The sequence below is a fragment of the Ascaphus truei genome, chromosome 4 (assembly GCF_040206685.1).
Source record: "Ascaphus truei isolate aAscTru1 chromosome 4, aAscTru1.hap1, whole genome shotgun sequence".
In the NCBI taxonomy this organism is placed as follows: Eukaryota; Metazoa; Chordata; class Amphibia; order Anura; family Ascaphidae; genus Ascaphus; species Ascaphus truei.
This window is the reverse complement of record NC_134486.1, coordinates 87,293,676-87,317,116: the sequence shown is the minus strand read 5'-3', so window position 1 is coordinate 87,317,116 and position 23,441 is coordinate 87,293,676. Positions and strand designations below refer to the sequence as shown.

The 23,441-nt window shown below is 42.9% G+C and overlaps 1 protein-coding gene across 1 annotated transcript in view; it reads left to right on the top strand.

The window, feature by feature from the left end:
• The window catches only part of LOC142492267 (cadherin-23-like), a 190,680-nt gene that overhangs the window by 102,550 nt on the left and 64,689 nt on the right, over positions 1 to 23,441 (top strand). Inside the window, exons 34-41 of the mRNA XM_075594937.1 lie at positions 385 to 593; positions 2,816 to 2,998; positions 3,315 to 3,534; positions 5,952 to 6,085; positions 8,989 to 9,132; positions 12,044 to 12,291; positions 14,371 to 14,480; positions 19,399 to 19,521. Of these exons, the coding sequence (XP_075451052.1) occupies positions 385 to 593; positions 2,816 to 2,998; positions 3,315 to 3,534; positions 5,952 to 6,085; positions 8,989 to 9,132; positions 12,044 to 12,291; positions 14,371 to 14,480; positions 19,399 to 19,521 (1,371 nt within the window). The remainder of the gene's footprint in view (positions 1 to 384; positions 594 to 2,815; positions 2,999 to 3,314; positions 3,535 to 5,951; positions 6,086 to 8,988; positions 9,133 to 12,043; positions 12,292 to 14,370; positions 14,481 to 19,398; positions 19,522 to 23,441) is intronic.

Genomic DNA, 23,441 nt, shown 5'->3' with positions numbered 1-23,441 from the left:
GAGCTTATAGGATCGTCCCATAGTAGCTTACCATCTATCATATATCCTACTTCTTTTCTCTGCACCAAATCTGCCAGATTTGAAATGGTTTAAACATCTATGATTACCTATTCTTCATAAGATGTTAGAAATTTTACTACAATCTATTTACTGCAATTTGAAGAAGGTGCAAGTAGAACAGTATAATAAAATCTTATTCTATATCTGCTGAAGCTGCCAATCTGTCCGTTGTTGGCAGAAATTGAAAACGGCCCGACCGGCCGCTTAGGTGGATAAGAAATAAGCCCCTTAATGTTTGTTAAGACACACTTTTTATGAGTTTAATATGCAAATATTGGCAGGCTATTTCCATAGATATCTAACATGTTTGTTTTGTTGAAATAGATTACTTTACCATGGATCCACTAAGAGGCATAATAAGGACAAAGAAGATGTTAAAAAAGGAGGACTTTCCAATGGATTTAACAGTCCATGCAGCTGATTCCATGAAGCCTGACATATTCAGTGAAGCCACAGTACATGTGACGGTCAAAGAGGACAATCATTTTGCCCCCGTTTTCCCAAATCCATTGGTGGAAGCCACACTGAAGGAAGTAAGACGGTGTAGTACATCTCTAGAATACAGTACGGTTGAAATACAAATGAGCAAAATGTACAAATTAGTTTGTGAGGGCAAGAAACAATGAAAAGTTTAAAACCCCTCTTTGATATGTTGTTTTTGCTAACCAAATGCTTAACAAATCATTTGAAAGCAACTCCTTCCAAAATTGCTTATGTCAGTATAGCCTCATGTTTATTTTACTGCAAATGTACACATTATTATTAACCAGCACGTCACATTGTATTTAAAACAATAGCAAATTAACAACACAAACCTTTTTTTCTTTTTAAGAAAATAAATACATACTGTACATGTCAAATTCAGTGATAAGTGTACAAAAGAGACACGTGAACACCTTTACATTTTAATTTACATTTAATAAAAGCATTTACAAGTAATTGTAGAGTAGTTTTGAATGGTATCATTGCCTATGACCTCTGATCATAAAGAAAAAACGATGTTTAGCATCATTCAGAGCAGTACTGCAGGTTGATAACATTAAACAGAAACCATCCTTTTTTTAATAACATTCCTAAGCAAACTGTTTACATCCAGCCTCAACGTCCATACTGTTTCTCAACCAGTCAAAACTTTGTAGTTTTAAATGAAATAATTGAGGGGATGAAGCATCAACCCTATAATGCTGGTTCATTATTTTAGCCCCTTTGCGACAGACATGTATTGTTTTGTAATATTTTGCTGGCTCCCACGGCAGTGAAAGTACTGAATACTTTCCTTTTGGAAAATGCACAGAGAACATTTCATTATGAGTCTAGTTTTCATTGACAGAAAAAATGGAAACAAATGTTGGACGTATTATGTAAAGGGTAATCTTGAGATAGTTTCCTTTTTGATTAAGTTGATGCTAACAGCCTACAATATATCCCCCAAAAATATGTGTAATCTCCATAGCTCATATACTGAAGCTGAGAAATAGTCACAAAAGAAGTACAGCTGAACTCTGTTATAATGCAGTGCTCAGGGTCCACATAATGAGACCGCGTTATACCTGGGATTGCGAAATGGCTGACGGGATCAGCGATGACTTATCCGGCATCTGCAGCTCTCTCCTCTCCCTGCTTCATCAGGCTGCGTCTTACGTACGCTCTCCCAAGCTTGGTGCTTGGGGAGACAGTTCAATTTGACTTTCAAGCACAGAGAAGGGTCACATGACCCTTCTCTGACCAATGACAGTCCAACAGTGAATACATTTTATATAATACACATGCAGGAATTGAACCCATGATCTTTCATATGCTAGCGCAATTTCTAGCTGCTACACCACAGGGTTGGTGTGATGAATCTGACTCTATAAACAAACTTAACATCTACTGCACAGTGCAGTCCATCACCATGATGGGCTGCACTGTGCAGTAGATGTTACGTTTTTTAATCGAGCCAGATTCATCACACTAACCCTATGGTGTAGCAGTTAGAGAATTGCACTAGCATATGAAGTACCAGGGGTTCAATTCCCACATGGTGTAGGGGTGTGCGTGTCTCTGTGCGTGTCTCTGTGCGTGTCTCTGTGCGTGTCTCTGTGCGTGTCTCTGTGCGTGTTTCTGTGCGTGTTTCTGTGCGTGTCTCTGTGCGTGTCTCTGTGTGTGTCTCCGTGTGTTCTCTGTGTTTATCCATCTCTGTGTTTATCCATCTCTGTGTTTATCCATCTCTGTGTTTATCCATCTCTGTGTTTATCCATCTCTGTGTTTATCCATCTCCGTGTGTATCCATTAGCAATAAAGCATTGAATGTTATTAAAAAAAAAAAAAACCATGGCGATGTTTTTAAGTTGGGAGCCACGCTCAGACTGCGTTATAAACGGATCCGCGTTCTAGCGGATTGCGCTACAATGGGGTTGAGCTCTTTATTTTTCTTTTGAGTTTCTACAACACCATAGAAAACCATGCCATGAATTACAATTCAAAAATAAGAAAGCTTCATCATAGACAATAGTTCTTAGCAAAATGATAAACACATGTCTACTATGTAAATTGCATTTTTTTACTTCACCAACACAAAATTCTTTACAGATGTTGTATATGAGTTCTTGACAACTCAGAAGTCTCTTCTTCAGTTGAAAATACAGTATTTAAAGGTTATAATGTATAGGCTTCAATACTATAATATATAGCTATAATATATTTCACAACTATGCAAATCTATAAACATGACCTTTGTATTTACTATCTTTATTATTTTTGGTCTTTTTTACAGGAGCAGGCTTTTCCTACATTCATTGCCCAGCTGCAGGCCTACGATAGCGATACAGGCAGGAATGGGTTACTTACCTACAGTATTCTGAATGGCAATGCAGGAAAATTCAGTATAAATGCAGTTAACGGAAAGCTTTATGCTGAAACCTCTTTTGATTTTGAAGAAGGACCTATTGAATACCAGGTTTGCTTCATTGCCTTCAGGCAACATTGCTGGTCTCTCCCTTTGAGTTTTGCTAATGCGAACTAAGCAATTCCATATGGCTTCTCACTGATTAGTAAATCTAGGTCTACATATGTTAAGTTGTTTGTCCATGATACAATCCTTTGGTGTTCTCCATTTCACAGGGCACTGAATCCATGCACATAACATGTGAAATGAAGGATGAGACTAACTACCCCATTAGCGTAAAAGCTTCCTCACGCCAACCCTCAAAGTCCCATATTTTATGAGTACAAACTTCTCCATTTGGTTGTCTCAATGTGTTTTATATTCACAGATGGTTGTGCTTTCTGAAGATGATGGTGTCCTTGAAAAAAAACAAGGCTATTGCACTGTTGTTGTCTACATTGCTGATATCAATGATTGTAAACCAGTGTTTGAGCCAGTGGAAAACATGTTGGCTGAGGAAAATGCACCAATTGGCACGGTTGTTGGGAAAGTCACCGCAACTGACAAGGACAGTGAAGATAATGCATTTATACTGTACAGCCTCATTGGTAATGTATACATCTTTTTGATTTTCTGATGTAAAGGTAGAATATCTATAAGTGTATTTGCAGGTCTTCAACAGGTCCCCAAACCTGCTTCATGCAACCAATTATCACGTCATACAGCAGTTAAACTGCAGACAAGGATTCTGGGTAGTTTCATTAAAATGAGCACTCCGTGCGCATATCACTTTTAGGTTCCTATCCAATTTATTGCATGAATTTACAAGATATTTATCCTGCTGCATTGCATAGCTCTTACAGCTAAGCTAGAACAGGGTAATACAGAATATATGGATCAGCTATTCCATCTTCAAGAGTGAGCTTGGCCCCTAAATGTGCATTGTGAAGCTGGCAGGGATTTCAAACCAAGCACATATTGGTTATGGTAGGTATAAGAAGTAACAAAACACATCACTGTATCAAGTACAGCAAAGATAGAATAACCATATTTGTATCAATATCCTTCCTATGTATTTGCATGGCTGCTTTACTATGTGAGAAATACAAAAAGCATATTGTCTATTCAATTAGAATTGACAAAGAATATTATTTACTACCCAACAGTTTTGATGCTGAAGTATAACCTGTCATCTTCTATTTCAAATGTTTTTATTCCGCTTCAAGCAGTAGAACTCCCGTTACTTTAATCTGTATTAAAGCAGTTACCACTCCTATTATACGGCCCTATGATAGTGTGTCACTGTGTCGTAGGTAGGAGACAGCCCACAATCAAATACTATACAGATGCAGCAGTCATTATTTTAAGAAATCACGGCGCCGTTTTCGTGTGCGCTGCTGTACTCCACGCGGCATTAACGCGGGCAATCGCCCCAGGCACACGTGTTTATCGCGGTTGCTTTGTTTGAATTTCATGGATTGTGTGCAATTAAATGCAATGAAATGAATGAATTGTAAGGCTGCGGCTTCGCTGCCTGCGCAACACGCGCGTCAGCGAGGCTGGCGGCTCGTGCCGCTGAGTCTGCCGGTCTGCAGTGAGCTGCAGGGGGAAAGACCGGGGGGGGGGGCATGATGGGGGCATGGCCGTGATGTCACCCGACAGGTTCGCCCGCATTGGCTGAACCGCCGGGGGTGAGGCCTAGCGCGTCACACGTGGCCAGCTCAATTTTCAGGTATTCATGAAAAACTCGGTGCACGGCAGCCCACACTCGCAGCGGGCCCGGCCCCATTGAGGGGCGGCTCTTGTCCCTGCAGCGTCCGCCACAGCGGGCACTGCAGTAGCCAGCGGGGACCTTGCCTAATGTGTACAGTACTGTGCTACTGTGTCAATTTCAGGTGTTTAAAAGCCAGAACACTAAAATGCCATTTTCTGCACTCGCCTGTACTCGCGTCTTAAGGCGGTACGGTTGGAAGCAATCCCGCGCAATGACATGGGTATTCCGAGATATACACCGCGTGATTTGTTAAAATCATGGCTGCTGCATCTGTAGTTGCAAAATAAAGTTTCTTTATTTATGCCTTTTCCCTGGGTTACATTCTCGTTTACACCGAGAAACCTCCCGTTGCAGCAGTTATTACATTTTACAATAACTGAAGACAGGCCTTTCTGCACAGTCTGTGGTCTGTTTCAAACTGAAACTTTACATCAACAAACAAACCGAAGTCTCATATATTCAGAGAAGGTCAGGGCTTGAAGTACAGCAACACAGCACATCCTGCAGTTCAGCTTTTCTCTCCCAAACTGGAGGAGAAAACGGCAGTGCAAGCAGGTTATATTGGAATCAACTATAGTTCTTAGTTGGAGCTAAAATCCCTACAGCTCTGGCAGTAGTTCTCTATTGCTCTACTTACGTGCATCTGAATAGCCAGACTTGTAACCCCATTCTGACTTTCCCTAATGTGAAATGTATGCACCCACTCATGGGCCCCTGTAATATGTCTTCCGCGTCACGGAGAGGATTGTAGTCCTATTCATTTGAACGGGAAAAGAAAGCTTCACAAGATTTGGAATACGCAATGAATACTTTCTGACATGGCACGTGGAATAGATTTAATGGCTGCGGAACCAGGGACCCCCCACTGGTAAGACAGGAAGTCGTCTGATCTACGGCATCAAAGAAAGCAAATATTTTTTTCTGGAAGGGGATTAAATGATATGTTTATTATTATTTATTTATGACGCGCCAACATATTCCGTACAATAGGGTTGGAGGACGAAGACAATAAAATATTGATCATTAACATATATTGTTACATTAGGTAAGGAGGGTGCTGCCCCAAGGAGCTTACAATCTATAAGGCAGGGTAAGTGGAAACAGAAGGTGCAGGGAGATGAGAAGGTTGCTGTGTGTCGGGAAAGTACATGAAAAAGCAAACCTATCATGTGTCTGATGTGGCAAAGTCTGTATTGTACAAAATGACAAAGGTTACGCCTTGTACTCATACACATATTTCTTTGAGTACAGATGAAGATGATCAATTTGAAATAGATGGACTGCTTGGGAACATTTGGGTTAAAAACCCTCTTGACTACGAAACCAAAAATAAGTCAGTGCTGACAGTGAGAGCGACTAATAACAAGACTGCTCCTTTTTATCAGGTAATATTTACATTGTTAAGTAAATGGGCTAGTGAGTTAGCCAGCAATTTGTCAAAAAATGAATAAATATTGTTTAAATTTTTTTAAAAAAAAATAGAAACATAGAATCTAACAGCAAATAGGAACCTCGTGTCCTACCCAGTTTGTGAAGGTGGCAAAGGGTCAATAAATTTGCCACTCGCACCAGCAACATTCACCAACATTTGTAAATGATACACTGGGAATTGTGGTGAGAGACGTGCACTTTTAACCACGTTTGCCTGAAATGTTCTTACTGCACAAACCAAAAACAGGGAGTAGACACACACTAACACCATTTGTCTTCCGAAGTTGGTACGTGGAAATAGAAATTATTATTATTATTGTTTATCTATGAAGTGCAAACATATTCCCCGATGTGGTCCAGTGGTGGAACAGTAGTAATATTAACTAGAATGATACACAAGAATATACGGACGCAATTGGATACAAAAGGTTCCAAGGGGCCTACCCATGAGGGTTTCCCATCTATTCTAATTAGTCCTTGTGTTTTGGTTTTGCTATTAACTCTTTCGTGTGTTTTCACTGTTTTGGTTTTGGCCTGTAGGGAAAATGTAAATTTGAAACTAAAAATTATAAATCATATAATCTTTTTTGCTTCCCATTGAAGTATTTGTCAATTACAATACTGTATGTTTCTAAATATTATTATATTAAAATTGATTATTTGCAAAAAATATAACAATTTAATTATTGGGACAAATCAGCAATAAGTAACACTGTCCAGTTTTAACGAATGGTGTTAACATACCTGGAATTGAATTCTTATAGTATTACGGTGTCCCGTTTTGGACATCCTTGTGTGTCATGCCAAACTCCTTCATCAGTCCCCTAAAACTCCCTCCTCCCTCCTAGTAAGCTCCCTCCCCCTGCTTCAAATCACCCACTCTCTCTTACCAAACTTGCTCCTCTGAGCTCCCTGTTCTGAAATGCCCACCTTCTTTCAAAACTCCCTCTAACGTATGTCTGTAAGTCTTTATTTATATAGCACTATTAATGTACATAGCGCTTCACAGCAGTAATACATGTGACAATCATATAAAAAAATAAATGATATAAATAACAAAGGGGAGAAGTGCTTCAGACATAAAAGTAACATTTAGGAAAAGGAGTCCCTGCTCCGAACAGCTTTCAATCTAATTTTGTTTGTAAGAAGAACTTACAGAGACAGTAGGAGGGCGCTCTGGTTAGTGCGTCTGCAAGGAGCAAAGGTTAATGTATGAGGTGTTAATTATCAGCCATGGAGCTACTCATATGCTTCCTTAAGCAGGTGTGTTTTAAGGTGGGTCTTAAAGGTGGATAGAGAGGGTGCTAGTCGGATATTAAGGGGAAGGGCCTTCCAGAGCTGCGGGGCAGTCAGAGAGAAGGGTTTAAGGTGGGAGAGGGCTTTAGATACAGAAGGGGTAGAGAGAAGACATCCTTGAGCAGACCGCAAGAGCCGGGATGGTATGTAGCGAGAAATTAGAGCTGAGATGTAAGGAGGAGCAGAAGAGTGTATAGCTTTAAAAGTGATACAGGGTTTGATAGGAAGCCAGGAGAGGGATTTCAGCAGGAGACGCCGAGACAGATTTAGGAAAGAGTAGAATTATTCTGGCAGCAGCGTTTAGGATAGATTGTAGGGGAGACAGGTGAGAGGCAGGAAGGCCGGACAGCAGGAGGTTACAGTAATCGTGACGGGAGAGAATGAGGGCCTGAGTCAGAGTTTTAGCAGTTGAGCAACAGACGAAAGGGCGTATCTGATCAAAATCCCTCCTCCAAAATAGAGCACAGAGGTGGGTGTTTCGAAGGAGGGAGGTGGGAGTTTTAGAGCAAGGAGTTTTTGTGGAGGAATGATGGAGATTAGGAGGAGGGAGGATTGAGTTTCACATGACACAAAGATATTCTAAAATGGACACCATATAGTAGTATCGACACTGTGGTGACAGTGAAGAAAGGTTGATGCTGGTATAGTGGCTGCCCACTTTATAATATGTATTATATTCACACTGGTAGTGAGAGAGGGCAGATGCAGGCATAGTCTCTCCAGTAAATATGGCTAATTAATGCGTTAACCCAACTAGACATTAATGTTCCCAGTTCACAAAAGTTTTTGCAAAGTGAAATCAAAGACATTTGCAAATCTCTACTGAAGAGTTGGGTTATGATTAGAAAATTACAAAATTGTCACAAACGTTTCCAAACCAGGCAAAATGTGCAGTTTTTTTTCCGCCAAACACATTTGCAGACATTCACAATATGAGTTAACATAACAATTTATACTGCCATTTATGCTCTATTTTCGTGCAAGCGTGAAAGGAAAAAGTGCAGAACAATTTGCAAACATTCATACCTCTCAACCTATCATAAGATCTTATCACTTTCAGGTGAACAGATTGTAAATGAACTCTTTAAGGCAGGGGTGCGCAAACTTTCTGCGCTGCGTCCCCCAGCCTGCTCTCCCCCAATGTCGTGCCCACTGTACCCTTAATCCAGCGTCAAATGATGTCCGGGGTCATTTGACGCCACATTGCCATGGCGACGGGTGTCAAATGACGCCGTGGGGTCATGTGATGTAACATGACGCCGCGGCATCATTTGATGCTGCATTGCTATGGTGACGCATTGCCCGAAGACGGCTGAATTCAGGTAAGTGAGTTACAGAGGCCTCGTGCTGAAGAGCGCAGGGCCTCTGTAACCGCCGCACCCCCTCCCCAAAGTCTTGCTCCTCCCCCAGTTTGCGCACCCCCCTGTTTGCGCACCCCTGCTTTAAGGCATTGCAAGGAATAAGCCGCATTATTGATAAATGTAATCGCCATTCATTTGTATAAAGTTATACATCTTGAGCGTATTGGATTTCTATCAAGCAAATCTTTTTTTTTTTTCAGACTAGCACACCGGTCACTGTTCACATATTGGATGTGAATGATAATGCTCCGGAATTTACACAAACGCAATATTTTGCTGAACCAACTATGGACAGCCCATTGGGAACAGTTGTTGTTGTCGTAAATGCAACAGACAGAGATCAGGTACATCATATCTTCTTCATTCTCTTAACCAGATTTACATCATCTACCATACTCATTTCTATTGGTCAATGCAGACAGAGGTAAGAAATGCGATTGGTAGTAACACATGTAACCGCTCTTTGTTAATAGGCCCCAGACTGATAGCTGTCACTGCTGTGGAGGCATGAGTCCTTTGGTTGTAGGCCAGACAAAGGAAAGCAGACTACAATAATGCTTATAGTGTAACCGTGTTTAGAAAGCACGTAGCAATAGACACTCTAGCACCTTACATCAGCAGAGGAACATAACACTCCCCACAATAAGCGCTGTGCAGGTGTATGTCAGTGTCTATTGCTGAGTCCGCCCAATCCGGGGTATAAAGGCCTGTAAAACTGGTGCCAGACCCCGTTGGAGCTCTTAGTTACCGTATTAGCGTTGAAGGCCTGTTCTTCGCAAATGTTTTGGTACCCTTTACTGTCTCCTGTTGGGGCTCCCCTCTGATAGTGTGCGCGCCTCCTGCTGCTTTCCATAGGTTGCTCTTCCGGGACTCACATTTGGGGATTGATCTGCATACTCTCCAGCCAGGGTCCACTACCACAGGTGGAACGTTGCCTGGCTCAGGATCACCATTGACCAGTCCTGGAATTTCTCAGGCTGAAGCCGCTCACTGAGACAGAGCTGGTCTCCCCTGGAGCCTCTGTAGCTGTAGCTCTTTGTGTCCTTTTCTTTCCCAGCATTCCTTGGTGGCCCCCCTCCCCCCATCCTTTGCCCTGATTGACTGTAATGTGATGTGGCCCTCTTCAGGCCCAGGGCATCTGGGAGTTGTAGTCCTGATCCAGCTGCCTTTTTTAGTCGTCTTTTAACAGCAACTCACGCAAGAGAGAGGAATCAGCCAGAGGGGCAGCAAACATAGCTGTATTCTCTCAAGGGGGTTACACACACTAGCTGGTACAGTAGGCTTTATTGTAGTAACAAATAAATGATGTAGTTTAGTCCAGTATATGAGGGAAGTTAAGGGCATGTTTGATAAACATCAATAGTGTAATACAGGGGTGCGCAAACTTTTCACCGTGCACACCCCTGCCTCATCTCCTCTGCGCCTTGCGCCCCCCCTCTCCTGCTCGGACCTGGCGTCAAATGATGCACGGGTCATGTGACATCACGTTGCAATGGTAACGTGATGTCACGTAACCCCGAGGCGTCATTTGCCACCGGGTTACCATGACGACGCGTCGCTAGAAGGGAAGGTAAGTGTGTTATAGAGGCCTCGCGCGGTCCCCCGGCATTTAATTTAAATGCCTGGGGGAGATCGTGGGACCTCTGTAACCTCCGCGCCCCCCAGTTTGCGCACCCATGGTGTAATATACATGTACATAATGCACAATGTATTATGCATGATATTACATTTCAATGTGCAATAAAATCATGGTGTGTCCTGGAAAAGTTACGTTAATGAATTATTGACCCTAAGCCATAAATCCATTCTATGAAGTAATTTAAATACTGTACCTTTGAACGTCCTTAGGAATCATTCCTTGCCTCATGCTAATCGCTTGACCTCTGACTTTTTAGCAGTAATATCTCAAGATCCTTTCCTACCGCCTATAACGTTGGAGGCCCTATAGATCACATATAAAATAGTACATTTTTAGGTTCTTGATAAAATTGGACAATTCAGCTTGGGGCAGAATGCACTTCTTTATTTCTCAGTTATACAGCTCCCACTATGTACTTTATGTGAAAAATCAAATCAAAAGGTGCAAAGTATGAAACCTATTGAACCAACATATTCCTATCCATATTAAAATCTTAATAAACCTTTTTTATAATAGAAAGAAGGACTTTATATGGTACCATTTGCTAATATGGTGAATGGTTGTTCTAGATATAATATAACCAAATACTGAATAAAGCTAAATAATAAGGGTAAGAAGAAATTGTATTTGTACAAAATTTTTATTGATGCTGTTACAAGAAATATAAGTGCTCTGAAAATGGGGAAAATATCAAACAAAACATTAGTCTATAATACAGCAATAACGTGTGTTTGTGATTGACACAGAAACAATATATTGAGAGGGAACTGAAATAAAACTCTGAAAATAGTCATATTGTTTAAGGTAGCTATTGTATTCAAATTGATTTACAAATAAAAGGCTGCACATTATTATACTTAGTTATGGTTAAAATTAATACTATACTATAAATAAACTGTTGAGTCGTGAAAATAAAAATATCCATTTGTACAGAAGCAGCAACTTATGTGATCAAAATCTATCAATGGTTCCCGTTGCAGTTCTATCTCTCGATGCTCTTTTCACCCACAAAAGGATTCCAAAGGAAATATTAAAAGAGACAAACAAGACAAAGCTCACCAAGTGTAACTAGTAAAAATACTGTAATGTATTCACATAAAAAGGTTTGCAATTGACATTTGAATAAGTAATTGTGAACATCCATAGGCAATGGCACAGAACTCATAGTCCGTAGCTGGAATATTGGTAGGACCGTTCATGCTCTATCCCCGGACTGTGTTCGTGAGACTCCGATCACCAATGGCGCCCCATGTGGTGGTGTAACAACCTTCTGACTTCACGAGCGCACGAGGTTGTTAGGCCATCACCAATGGTCCTTCTATTATTTCAGCTATGGACATTTGAGTTCTGTGCCATTGCATATAGATGTTCGCCATTACTTACTGAATTGTAAGTTGCAGATGTAAACCTTTTAAGGTGAAAACATTATTTTGAATATTTACCCCTCGTGCACTTTGTCTTTGTTTTCTCTTGCTGGGTCTGGAAACTGGGAAAATTAAGTTTGCACAGAAGTCTGAGAAAGAGATCCATCTCTCCAGGTTCTCACCTTGTGTGCTTAAAGCATTATGTTTCTCAAGTTGTTTGAAATCTAAAACACAAGCTATGTTTTATTGCAGGGAGATAATGGTCTGGTTGAATACTACCTGTTGCCTGACCCAATGTCTACCAAGTACTTTCTGATTGAAAATGTGAGAGATGGTAAAATTATAACAGTTGAAAACCATCTGAAACCTACAGAGATGAACTTAACAGTGTTGGCGAAAGACAGAGGTTTTCCTTCACTCAATAGTACTGCTTTAGTGGTTGTAAATGTGTTGAATAAGCCGCAGTCTTCTGTTCCAGAATTCATCCCCAATGAAATAAGGTGAGTCTTCTGTTGTTGTTTTTTTATTTGGTTTATATGTGTGTGGTCAGACATTTACACGTAGGAAATTATTTACCACCAGCTGCAAGCCTGAGTCAAAAAAGTGCAAAAGAATTGCATCAGGTTTAGGAAAGGGAAAGCTTTTTATTTGATAAATGTAGTGCAATTGTTTTCACTGACTCTGCAGCCAGGAAACTTGGATTAAGCAACCCTGTTATTTGTGTGGTCAGACATATTTTGCATTGATAGAGAAAGAAGGATGGGTAGCCGTATTGGCTGCATAGTTACATAATAGATGGAGTTGAAGACATATGTCCATCGAGTTCAACGTATGGCAAATTTAGTCGGCTGAGATACTCCTACTTTATTTGTATTTACCCAAATAGTTATCTAGTTACATATTTCTATCTCTATCAAGAATAATAACTTTATTTAGATAGGGCTTTTCTCCCTATGTGACTCAAAGTGCTTCACAGTTACAAAAAGGAAAATAGAAGTAAACATTGAAAGTTATAACGAGACCAAACAGAAGGAAAGAAACAGTACAGGATGGGATCGTACTGTAACTATTAACTGCCGGGCAAGTTGGGGTTCATTAATTATATGGTAACAAGAACTAGGGCACTAACTCACGTAAAATGTAACAAACAAATGTACAGTAACAGACTATTAAAAGTAGTGAATACAAATACTACCTTCCCGAGGTCCCCTGAGAGTGCTTCAACATTGAGGTCACCTTTGGGGTAATAAATCCTTGCTGCTTGACCAAATAGGATCTAACCTTGATCCTTAGAAATAGTATAAACAGAAAAAGAGGGGGCGGTGGTTAAACACCAAATCACACAAATCAACAAATGCACAGGTTGTTGTTTGTGGAATATTGATGGAACAGTGATGTGAAAAATATAAATATTTGTTAATACTCACACGGCCATGTGTGAGTACACAGGTAAGTACTGGTTTCTTTAGGATCCTTATTCCAATGTTCTCCCCAGTCTGCTGTGTGCAGTTTTGATGTTTTGTTCAGACTTCCTCACACGTGATCATAGACACCCGACAGGAGCAGCAAACAACGATGGAGTAGATTTTAGAAACACATATTTATTCAGTAAAAAGAAAGTAACGAGAGAATTCACATTTAACTTCCTATGCTCCGGCTACAGCACTCTTCCGGTACACTGTGGTACCTCTTTGCTCCAGCTCCTGTGTCCGGTACCACTGCTGGAACGCAGATGGCACACAGCTCTGCCGAGCGAGTACGGTGGCCATCCAGGAACAAAATAGCACACTTGGTAGAGCAATGCGTTTCGCTGACGTCACAGCTTCCTCAGACTCAGACTGAATAAATCTTTTTACTGAATAAATATGTGTTTTTAAAATCTACTCCATCGTTGTTTGCTGCTCCTGCCCGGTGTCTGTATCACGTGTGAGGTAGTCTGAACAAGGAACATCAACGCTGCACACAGCAGACGGGAGAACATATATTTTCCACATCACTGATCCATCGATATTCCACAAACAGCAACCTGTGTATTTGTTGATTTGTGTGATTTGGTGTTAAACCAGCGCTCCCTATTTTTTTTCTGTATTAATTAAATGCCTGGGTAAGCAGGTAAGTCTCGAGCTGACAACAATATTTGTTTTTGTTGTTTAATATACTGTAAAATTAAAACAACAGCTCTAGGGCACTGGAGAGGGGAATCAAGAAGCTGTTAGCGCAATATTATTATAAATAAAAAAAAATTCTAGAGGGATTGCTGCTTTAAAACATTTAATTCGTGGAGAAATATTGAAAATAGTAGAACAAGTGTCAAAAGGCTAATATCCAGATTCACGAAAGGGTGTTAAACGTTAGGGTGCCTTAATGCCCATTCAAATTAATAGGGTTTACAGTGTGTTAATTAGCACAATGTAATGAATCTGCTCCTAAGGGTTTTGACTTTATTTACAACCCTGGTTGCTAAGTGAAAATGCCCCTTTTAAGCACTGGGTGAGTTATTCTTCCATGCTAAGATTTGATTCCCAATTGCATCTTTGTTGTTATGTTATTATACTGTACTATGTCTTATGTTGTTTTAGCACCTCTATAAAGGAAAATTCAGGAGGCAAACGGCTTGTTTACACATTTGCTGCAAAAGATGCACGAGGAAAAAATATAAATTACAGAATTGTTGATGGTAATAAACTTGGTGAGTAGAAAAGTCTTCCTCGAAAACACGGTAATTCCTTACAAATATATAAATAGAGGTTGTAGCAATAGAATACCATCAATAATATGGAGAGGATATTCTAAAATGTTGGATTTTAGTCACAAAGGAATACTAAACTCCCATCTGGATCCATGTTATGCAACTCCTTTTCCGTAAATTTGCACAGAGGAGGTAATCTAAGGAGAACAAATGTAATGGTTTTCTGGACCCACCCAATCTCACATTGGCCCCTGTGGTCTAATGGCCCCATTACATGTCTGTATGTCGTGTGGTGCACCCGCTGGCTTACAGGACTCCTGAGTCTCCCGCATGATGCTGGTGGGGATATCAGCATGACAGGCATCTGAGGTAGTGTGCTCTGAGTCCTACTCACATCTGATGCAGCGGCTCCACCTCATCAGGATCTCTACGGCCGCAGGGGGGGGGGGGTGTCTGATGAGGACCTCCACTGTGGTGCCTCCTTCTGTACAATTACTCCACACATACACAGCAAGGGTCTTGTGAAACTGGGCATCTTTATTACACGTTCAGGCAGACTGCCCCTCATAGCGGTCGTACTCAGCTGAGCAGAGTCAGAACACCAACTGAACACACTAACTTTAGGCAGTGCTATGTCTTATATAGGCTCTAGAAATGACTCACCACTGTGTCACTAATAGTGGACACGAAGCATGTTGTCACTTCCTTTGTTACATATGACACTTCACCAGGGTGTGAGGGCAAACTTCCATGATTGGTACTGGCATCCTTGCACACTTACCAGGATTACTGCCAGTATGAAGGAGATATGTACACCAATTTTACACATGACTACATTCTCCCCCTGGTGGAACCCAACATCCCGGTTGGGATCTAAATTTGCGGAACCTTCCTTCAGGTAGCACTGCAAAACACATAAACAAGATACATTGGTATACATATTATGAACACATTTCCATACCATACATTATTACGGTACATATCTTTTCATCATAAACATAATAACAGATACATCCTAACTTAGATGGTGTACAACCAGGATTACTCCCTGAGTGGAGTATCCATTACTGGTACTACCATACCCACTTAAGGTGGCCTGTGCACAGCATGGTCCACTGGGTTTAGAGCAGCAATGCTATAACACTCTGTGTGACATACTGGACACCCACAATCAGCCAATAATTCCTGCCTGGATGCTAGGGGACCGAGAGGATAATGCCCATATACTTCCTTAAGGCATCTCCTGGGGATGTAAACTATCTTTTCTGCTGTATCATCATACCAATTCTCATCAGATACTTCACAATCCCAATTTTCTATGGAACTATCAGTATCCCAATCCTCCTCATCACTGATCTCTTCACCAGAACTGGATTCCCTCTCCTCATCAGTGGAACCCATTTCAAACTCAATTTCTCCCTCCCTTGGATGGTGGAAATAAAGTAATAACTTTTGGCGATTCCTGGCAACTCTTGCCGACACTGGAGGCACATAGGGTTTTACCCGAGCAACAGGCAAAATATGAGCAACATTACCCACATCCCCAGACTTCACATATGTTATCACTCCCCTCCCCGATCCCTCATCATCAGAGGTCACACAATCACCCCAGTCCTTAGGACTTTCCTCTGATGCATCCCGTGACTCCCCGGACCACCCTTGGCTCGATCGGGACCCCGAGGGAGACGTGACAGGGGCAGGGAGTTGGGCAGTGGCCTTGGGCAAGGGGAAGGGGGAAGTGTCCTTACACTGCGGTGGGATGATCCGCAGCTTGGCAATGCCCCAGCCGGTGCCAACGCTGGGCAGGTCAGGCTCACCCATCTTCTGGCCTCCCAGACTCCTCATGGCCTGCCAACTCTTGCTTCGCTCTTCTTTGGACAACCTGGTACAGCACAGCAGTCGCGAGGGCGCGGCCATCTTCCATCCAGTTCCACAGTGTCCGCCGGAAGTGATGTCATCGTTCTCGCGGGGAACCTCTTCTTCCAGAACGACATCCGCCGCCGGAAGAGATGGTTCTCCTTGCCGCTTCGCTTAGGCCTTGGCCGGGCCTTTCATCTCCGATGCCGCCATCGGAGCCTGCAGGGGGTAAGGAGGTGTCTTACCACTCCCTCGGCTGCCGATGCGGTCTTCTCCGCCTGCCGCGCTGGGAGTCACCACAGCCGTGGGACTCATCCGCTCCGGTCGCACCAGCATCGGTGACCGCGTACTCTCTAGACTCTGCTCCGCTACGACACAGGTAAGTGTTGGTTCTTTTTCAGCACCGCTGTAGTGGCCCGACGGTAGGCGCATCACCACCGATGTCAGGCTGGCCTGCTCCTCGTCTGATGAAGCAGACTCCGACGCTGGTAGTGGCACTTCCGCAGGGGACCGACAGCGAGGTTCCGGGTTCTCACTGCGGTTGCAGGCCCCAACTTCTTTCTTCTCCGGTGCCACCATTAGCAGGGATCCCCATTCTCCGGGATCAGCTTGCTCTCTCTTGACTTTGGGCAAGGCTCCAGCCGTCAGCCTGGCTGTCTCTGCTCCCACCTCCGCGGCGTGTCCAGGCACAAAGGGCTGTACGGCCCATAGATAATAGATGCCACATTGGGGACACCTTGCCATCGTGCTGGCTTCTCCGCCGGGCAACCTGCACTGCATGCACAGGCACCGCAAGGTCTCTTTGTCCCTAGCTTTGACTACCAAGAAGCCTCCTGGCAATGAATAGGGATATACCCCAATGTCCATCTCGCTCTTTGTAGTACTGGTTACGGGAGACACTTTGCACTGGGGTCTCTCCTGTTCACCAGCTCCTCGCAACTGAAGAGCAGGAACCGCTCCTTTAGCTACTCCCTCCGTCAGCTCCATTCCCGCTTGGCAGAAATAGAGACCCCTCCCCCTGGTGAATATCAGAGGAGGGTCCCACAAATTCACGTTATGGCCCATAATTGGCTCTGAGCCTGTCACAGTCCAGGAGGGCGTGGCCACAGCTTTCGCGCCATATCCCCCAGCAGGGCGGGGTTCTTTCTTTGGCACCAATCCCGGCCAACTTTCTGCAATTTTTGCATTTGCAGAATTTTCTGCACTCGGCTCACGCGGTCTCCCAGGGAAGCGGGAGCCACCATCTTGGTTTGCTCGGCCATTCACATAAGCAACTGAGGTATATTTTTGGTTGTAGCTCACCGTCTGGCAAGCAGATTCTCTGTTTTTCCGCACATAACAACAATGTCCTCAACACTGTCCTCCAGGGTAGCACCCCGAGGTCCTAGGCAGGATCAAAACGGCACGGCCAGAGCCTTGGCACTATTCCATTACATGCTGGCAAAAGTTCCTTCTGCCTCCCTTGTCTCCGTGGCATATACACCACGTGCGCTCCCTCCATCAGCCGCGGTCCGCCATCTAGGACTCTCCGGTCTGCGTGGAGCTTCTCTACTTGCGGTCGCCAACTTTACTTTGAAATTGCTTATATCGCACATGGAGCTCCTCTCTGCGGGGCAGCTGCCATTCCAATGCAATAAAGAATGCCACGATGCACCACCTACGTGTATCTAATGTATGTCTGACTCATGTTGCACTACCTCAGGCTAGGCTCACTCTCGCTGTGTATGCTGTGTCCACCTTCCCCCAGTCTGTGCTCTGTGGTAAGTGTTCTGGAACTGGCTAGAGTACTCTGGCTTCTCCATGCAGTACTAGGGCGTCTACCTCTGTTGGCCAGCCTAGCGCAGACCCTCTCCAGAATTCCTGACCACGTTAACAGGCTATTCCTTCAGGCATCCTACCAACTAGCTGCCTCAAGGTGACTAGAACAGCTATAGCCCTGTATCCAGACCCACTTAACTCCATTCAGGATCCTAGGTTGTCCCTGCGAGCTGACACATCCATCAGGCCCCTGACTACCCCTAGGCTCTGTCCCATACACAGCACTGACTGGCAGCATACACTCTGTTTCCTAGTGTGCCTAGCAAAAGCCTGTCCTGTTGATAGACATCTCAGCAAAATGCAATGGTTTTCTGGACCCACCCAATCTCACATTGGCCCCTGTGGTCTAATGGCCCCATTACATGTCTGTATGTCGTGTGGTGCACCTGCTGGCTTACAGGACTCCTGAGTCTCCCGCATAATGTTGGTGGGGATATCAGCATGACAGGCATCTGAGGTAGTGTGCTCTGAGTCCTACTCACATCTGATGCAGCGCCTCCACCTCATCAGGATCTCTGCGGCCGCAGGGGGATGTGTCTGATGAGGACCTCCTCTTTGGTGCCTCCTTCTGTGCAATTACTCCACACATACATAGCAAGGGTCTTGTGAAACTGGGCAACTTTATTACACGTTCAGGCAGACTGCCCCTCATAGCGGTCGTACTCAGCCGCTCATTCCTTTGCTGCACTCCATCTGGAAGGTTCCTCCTTCTCCTAATGGAGTTGCTTTCCACCTCTCCCCTAAGGGAGATTCACCAGCTTGTCTCTCTTGAGCTGCACAGACTCACAGCTATTGCATCAGACCCTGCAACACTGTTGCCGACCTCCACATGACTCTGACTGAGCAGAGTCAGAACACCAACTGAACACACTAACTTTAGGCAGTGCTATGTCTTATATAGGCTCTAGAAATGACTCACCCCTGTGTCACTAATAGTGGACACCAAGCATGTTGTCACGTCCTTGGCTACATATGTCACTTCACCAGGGTGTGAGGGCAAACCTCCATGATTGGTACTGGCATCCATGCACACTTACCAGGATTACTGCCAGTATGAAGGAAATATGTACACCAATTTTACACATGGCTACACAAAGTATAGTCCATGTGATGGGATTCTATGAACAACATTCTCATATGAACAACTAGTGAGCCAACAATGTGCGCAGCTAAGAATGATAGGAACACAGAACAAATGAAAGTGTGTAAAGTGTGTGAAGAGTCATGCTTTTTTTCTTTGCAGATCACTTTATTTTGGATGCGAAAACTGGACAGTTATGGACAACGGACAATCTAAACTATGAAATGCAACCAACCTATACAATTATTGTAGAGGCAAATGAAACCCCTGATACCCGATTGTTAGGTAAACACATTTTTCTGAAACTAAGGTTGTCTTTCACTGCCAAATGTAGCCTTAGAGCAGTGGCTTAGCAAGACAATGCCGGGCCCCAGGGCAAAAAAAATTCAGAGCCCCATTAATATTAATACCGACTGCAATTGTTTTCTCCCTCCCCCATCCTCTCCCTGATCCTCTCTCTCATCAACTCTACCCCTGATAATCATCTCTCCCTCTCCTCATCATTCGTATCTCTCTCCCTCCCCCTCATCTCCCCCACGATCATAATCACCTCATCTCCCCCACCACCATCCTCATCATCACCCTCACCATCATCGTTACCTCATCTCCCCCACCACATCATCATTACCTAATCTCCCCCACCACCATCATCATCATCATCATTACCTTATCTCTCCCACCACCATCATCATCATCGTTACCTCATCTCCTCCACCATCATTACCTCAACTCCCCTCCATCATCATTACCTCATTTTCCCACCATCACCATCATTATTATCTCATCTCCCCCACCATCATCACCACTTCTCCCCCACCATCATCATCATCACCACCTCTTCTCCCCACCACCATCATCATCTCATCTCCCCCACTATCATCATCATTACCGCATCTCCCCCACCATCATCATCATTACCTCTTTTCCCCATCATCATCATCCTCTCTTTTACCCATCACCATCATCACCTCTTCTCCCCAACCATCATCAGCACCTATCTCTCCCACCATCATCATCATCACCTCTCTCCCTGCTCTAGTGGTCTGACCCGTACGTTTTTCTTACTTCCGGTGTCGGCTCTGTAAGAGCTGCTGATTTCTGGCTTCTGTTTAAGCTGACAGGGGGAAGAGAGAGCGCGGGACCCCTACATTGTGGGCAGCCCGGGCTATAGCCTCGCTCCTGCCTTAAAAACCACCCACCTCTGTCTGCAGTATCCTGATATGACATCCATTCTTCCTCTGCAGCAATAATAACATTTCACAGCGCTTTCTGCGGCATATGCATCAAGGCATTAGTGGTGTAAATTGTGGGAATTAACTGCACCAGATGGATCAAAGAAAAACATTCTATTGATTCATTGCATCACTTTTGCCTTGATACATATGCCCTTCATATGTCAATATCGGTATCAAGTTAAAGTGGGATAAAGCTGATATAAGGATTATTTCGCCTTCCATATTGTCCATATTTATTATCAGAATTATTATATTTATTGCTGTTGGTTAAAACACTGATGCGCTACTAGACATTTCAGTACAATATCCGTTGGCAGAATTTACTGGGATAAACACAATAAGAAAGAAAATATATATTTCCTTAGAATGTTTGACATATTGGGGATTATGTATCAAAGCATCCAGTTTTGCAGCCGGGAAAACTTTAGAACACGTGATTATTTACTGATAGTATTCAATACTAATGGAGGAATAATTGTATTATTCACCAAGTGAGTTATTTACTACAGTGTCATATTGTTAGGAAAGCATGTTCTTGATATAATAATTAATAATCAGGTTCCAGTTAAAAATCAGCATTCTTTATTCTTTCTTCAACCAACGTTAGCAAAGATACAGCATACTATATACTTCAGCTCATCTTAAAGTATTTGAAGGTAGATTATTAGATGCTTCTATGCGATATAACAAGCATCTAAAGACGGGAAAAGGTAGTAATTTATGCTTAACATTGCTCCCTTCTTATACGCTCAGGACAAAGAGATATATAAATTACTTATCAGCTAACCCCTTTTTGCTGACTAAAACATTCTTGTTTTTTTAGTACTATGCTGTATTTACTCTTCTTACAACAAATTGCTCTCAGCAAACATCTGTCTAGAAATGTTTCTTTATCACTACTTGGTTTCAAGTTGCCCTCTGAAGTTTCAAGCTGTAATCCTTAATGAGTTGCGCAATTTATAACATTTTAACCTATTGAGTGCTGAATATATATATATATATAGGTCTGCATATTGACATAAGACATGCAAATGAACATACAGTAATATTTACAGTTGCTTTATGCTTTATGCTTTACTGTGGAGGGTTTTTGTCACTTTTTTTACCCACCATAACCTTAATGACAGTGGTGATTACCTAGTCTAGTCGCAAACCTGCTAGCCATTAAGACCAACCTCACACTGATGATACCCATCAAGGTTGAAACATGTATGTGAGTGGGTCTAATGGCTTTGCATCTCATCCCAGCCTCTGTCTAAAAGATGTGTTTAAAACAGCATGCATTGGCTTGAGGATTGGCTTGTGTAATACGAGCTTGAGACAAAAGGTGGCACTGAGTGCTCATTTGCATGTCATTTCCCAGAATCCCTTGCTGCAGTGGAAGCGCTGTATGCTGGGTGACAATGGGGAAAGACAGGGTTGCAGACCTGTCTAAGACATGCAAATGAACATACAGTAATATTTACAGTTGCTATATATATATATATGTATATATATATATATATATATATATATATATATATATATACACACACACACACACACGTAGTATACATACAGTATATATATATATATAGGCTCCTAATACAAAAAATCTGCAGCACTCACCAATTCAAAAAATGTAATTTAATTAAGCAACACAAGCATCAGGGGTAATCACAGGAAAAAAGAAGTTTCGGACCTCACTGTCCTTTCTCAAGCTCCCTCCTGAGAAAGAACCGTGAGGTCCGAAACGTCGCTTCTTTTTGCCCGTGATTACCCCTGATGCTTGTGTTGCTTTATTAAATTTAATTTTTTGAATTGGTGAGTGCTGCAGATTTTTTGTATTAGGAGCCTTTCTATTTCTGCTGCTGAATGGTGATCCTGGCCGCACTGCGAGCACCGCGACTGACCAGATAAGTTAATTTCCTTTTAATTTCCTCTGTAGAGTGCCCTGAACATTTTTTGATTATATATAAATATATATATCTATATATATATTTATATATATATATATATACAGTGCTTGACAAATCACCCAAAAATCTACTCGCCGAACCAAAAAATCTACTCGCCACCTAGTCCCGCCCCTAGTCCCACCCCCAACCCCGCCCACAACCCCGCCCCTAGTCCCGCCCCCGCTTTAAAAAAAATACATAAATAAAATAAATTGAATAAATTCCTAGTAAGAACATTCGTTTTTGACATAAGTTTATTTATTGTATTACATTATACTACAATTGGTCCTTGTTACGTGTGTGTGTGTGTGTATGGGAGAGAGAGATTGAGTATGTGTGTGTGTGTGTGTGTTTGTGTGAATAAATGTCAGATCTAGAAAAAAAAGCCAGATGTGAATGACTAGTTTCCTGAACCCCTTAACCAGTATCTGGACGTCCCCGCTTCACAATATTTAAAGCAGCAATCCCGCCTGGGATCTTACCTGATCCGCAGTCCCTCAATGTCCAGGTACCCTCATTCCCGCAATGTTATACATTGGAGAGGAGGTGTTCCTTACCTGTCTTCTGGGTTAGGGGGGATTCCGATGTCTCCCGGGTGAAGCTTGAGTGAGATCTGGAAGAAAGCAGTATAGGTTATTTCGGTGTAGTATAGGGCAGTTAAGATATACAGGGTAAATAAGATATCCAGATCGAGAGTGTGAGACAGAGAGTGTGTGAGACAGAGACAGAGAGACAGAGAGGGGAGAGAGACAGAGAGACAGAGAGACAGAGGGGGGAGAGACAGAGAGACAGAGAGGGGAGAGAGACGGAGAGACAGAGTGGGGAGAGAGACAGAGAGGACAGAGACAGAGAGGGGAGAGAGACAGAGAAGGGAGAGAGACAGAGATGGGAGAGACAGAGAGGGGAGAGACAGAGAGGGGAGAGACCGAGAGACAGAGAGGGGAGAGACAGAGAGACAGAGAGGGGAGAGACAGAGAGACAGAAAGGGGAGAGACAGAGAGGGAAGAGAGGGGAGAGACAGAGAGGGGAGAGA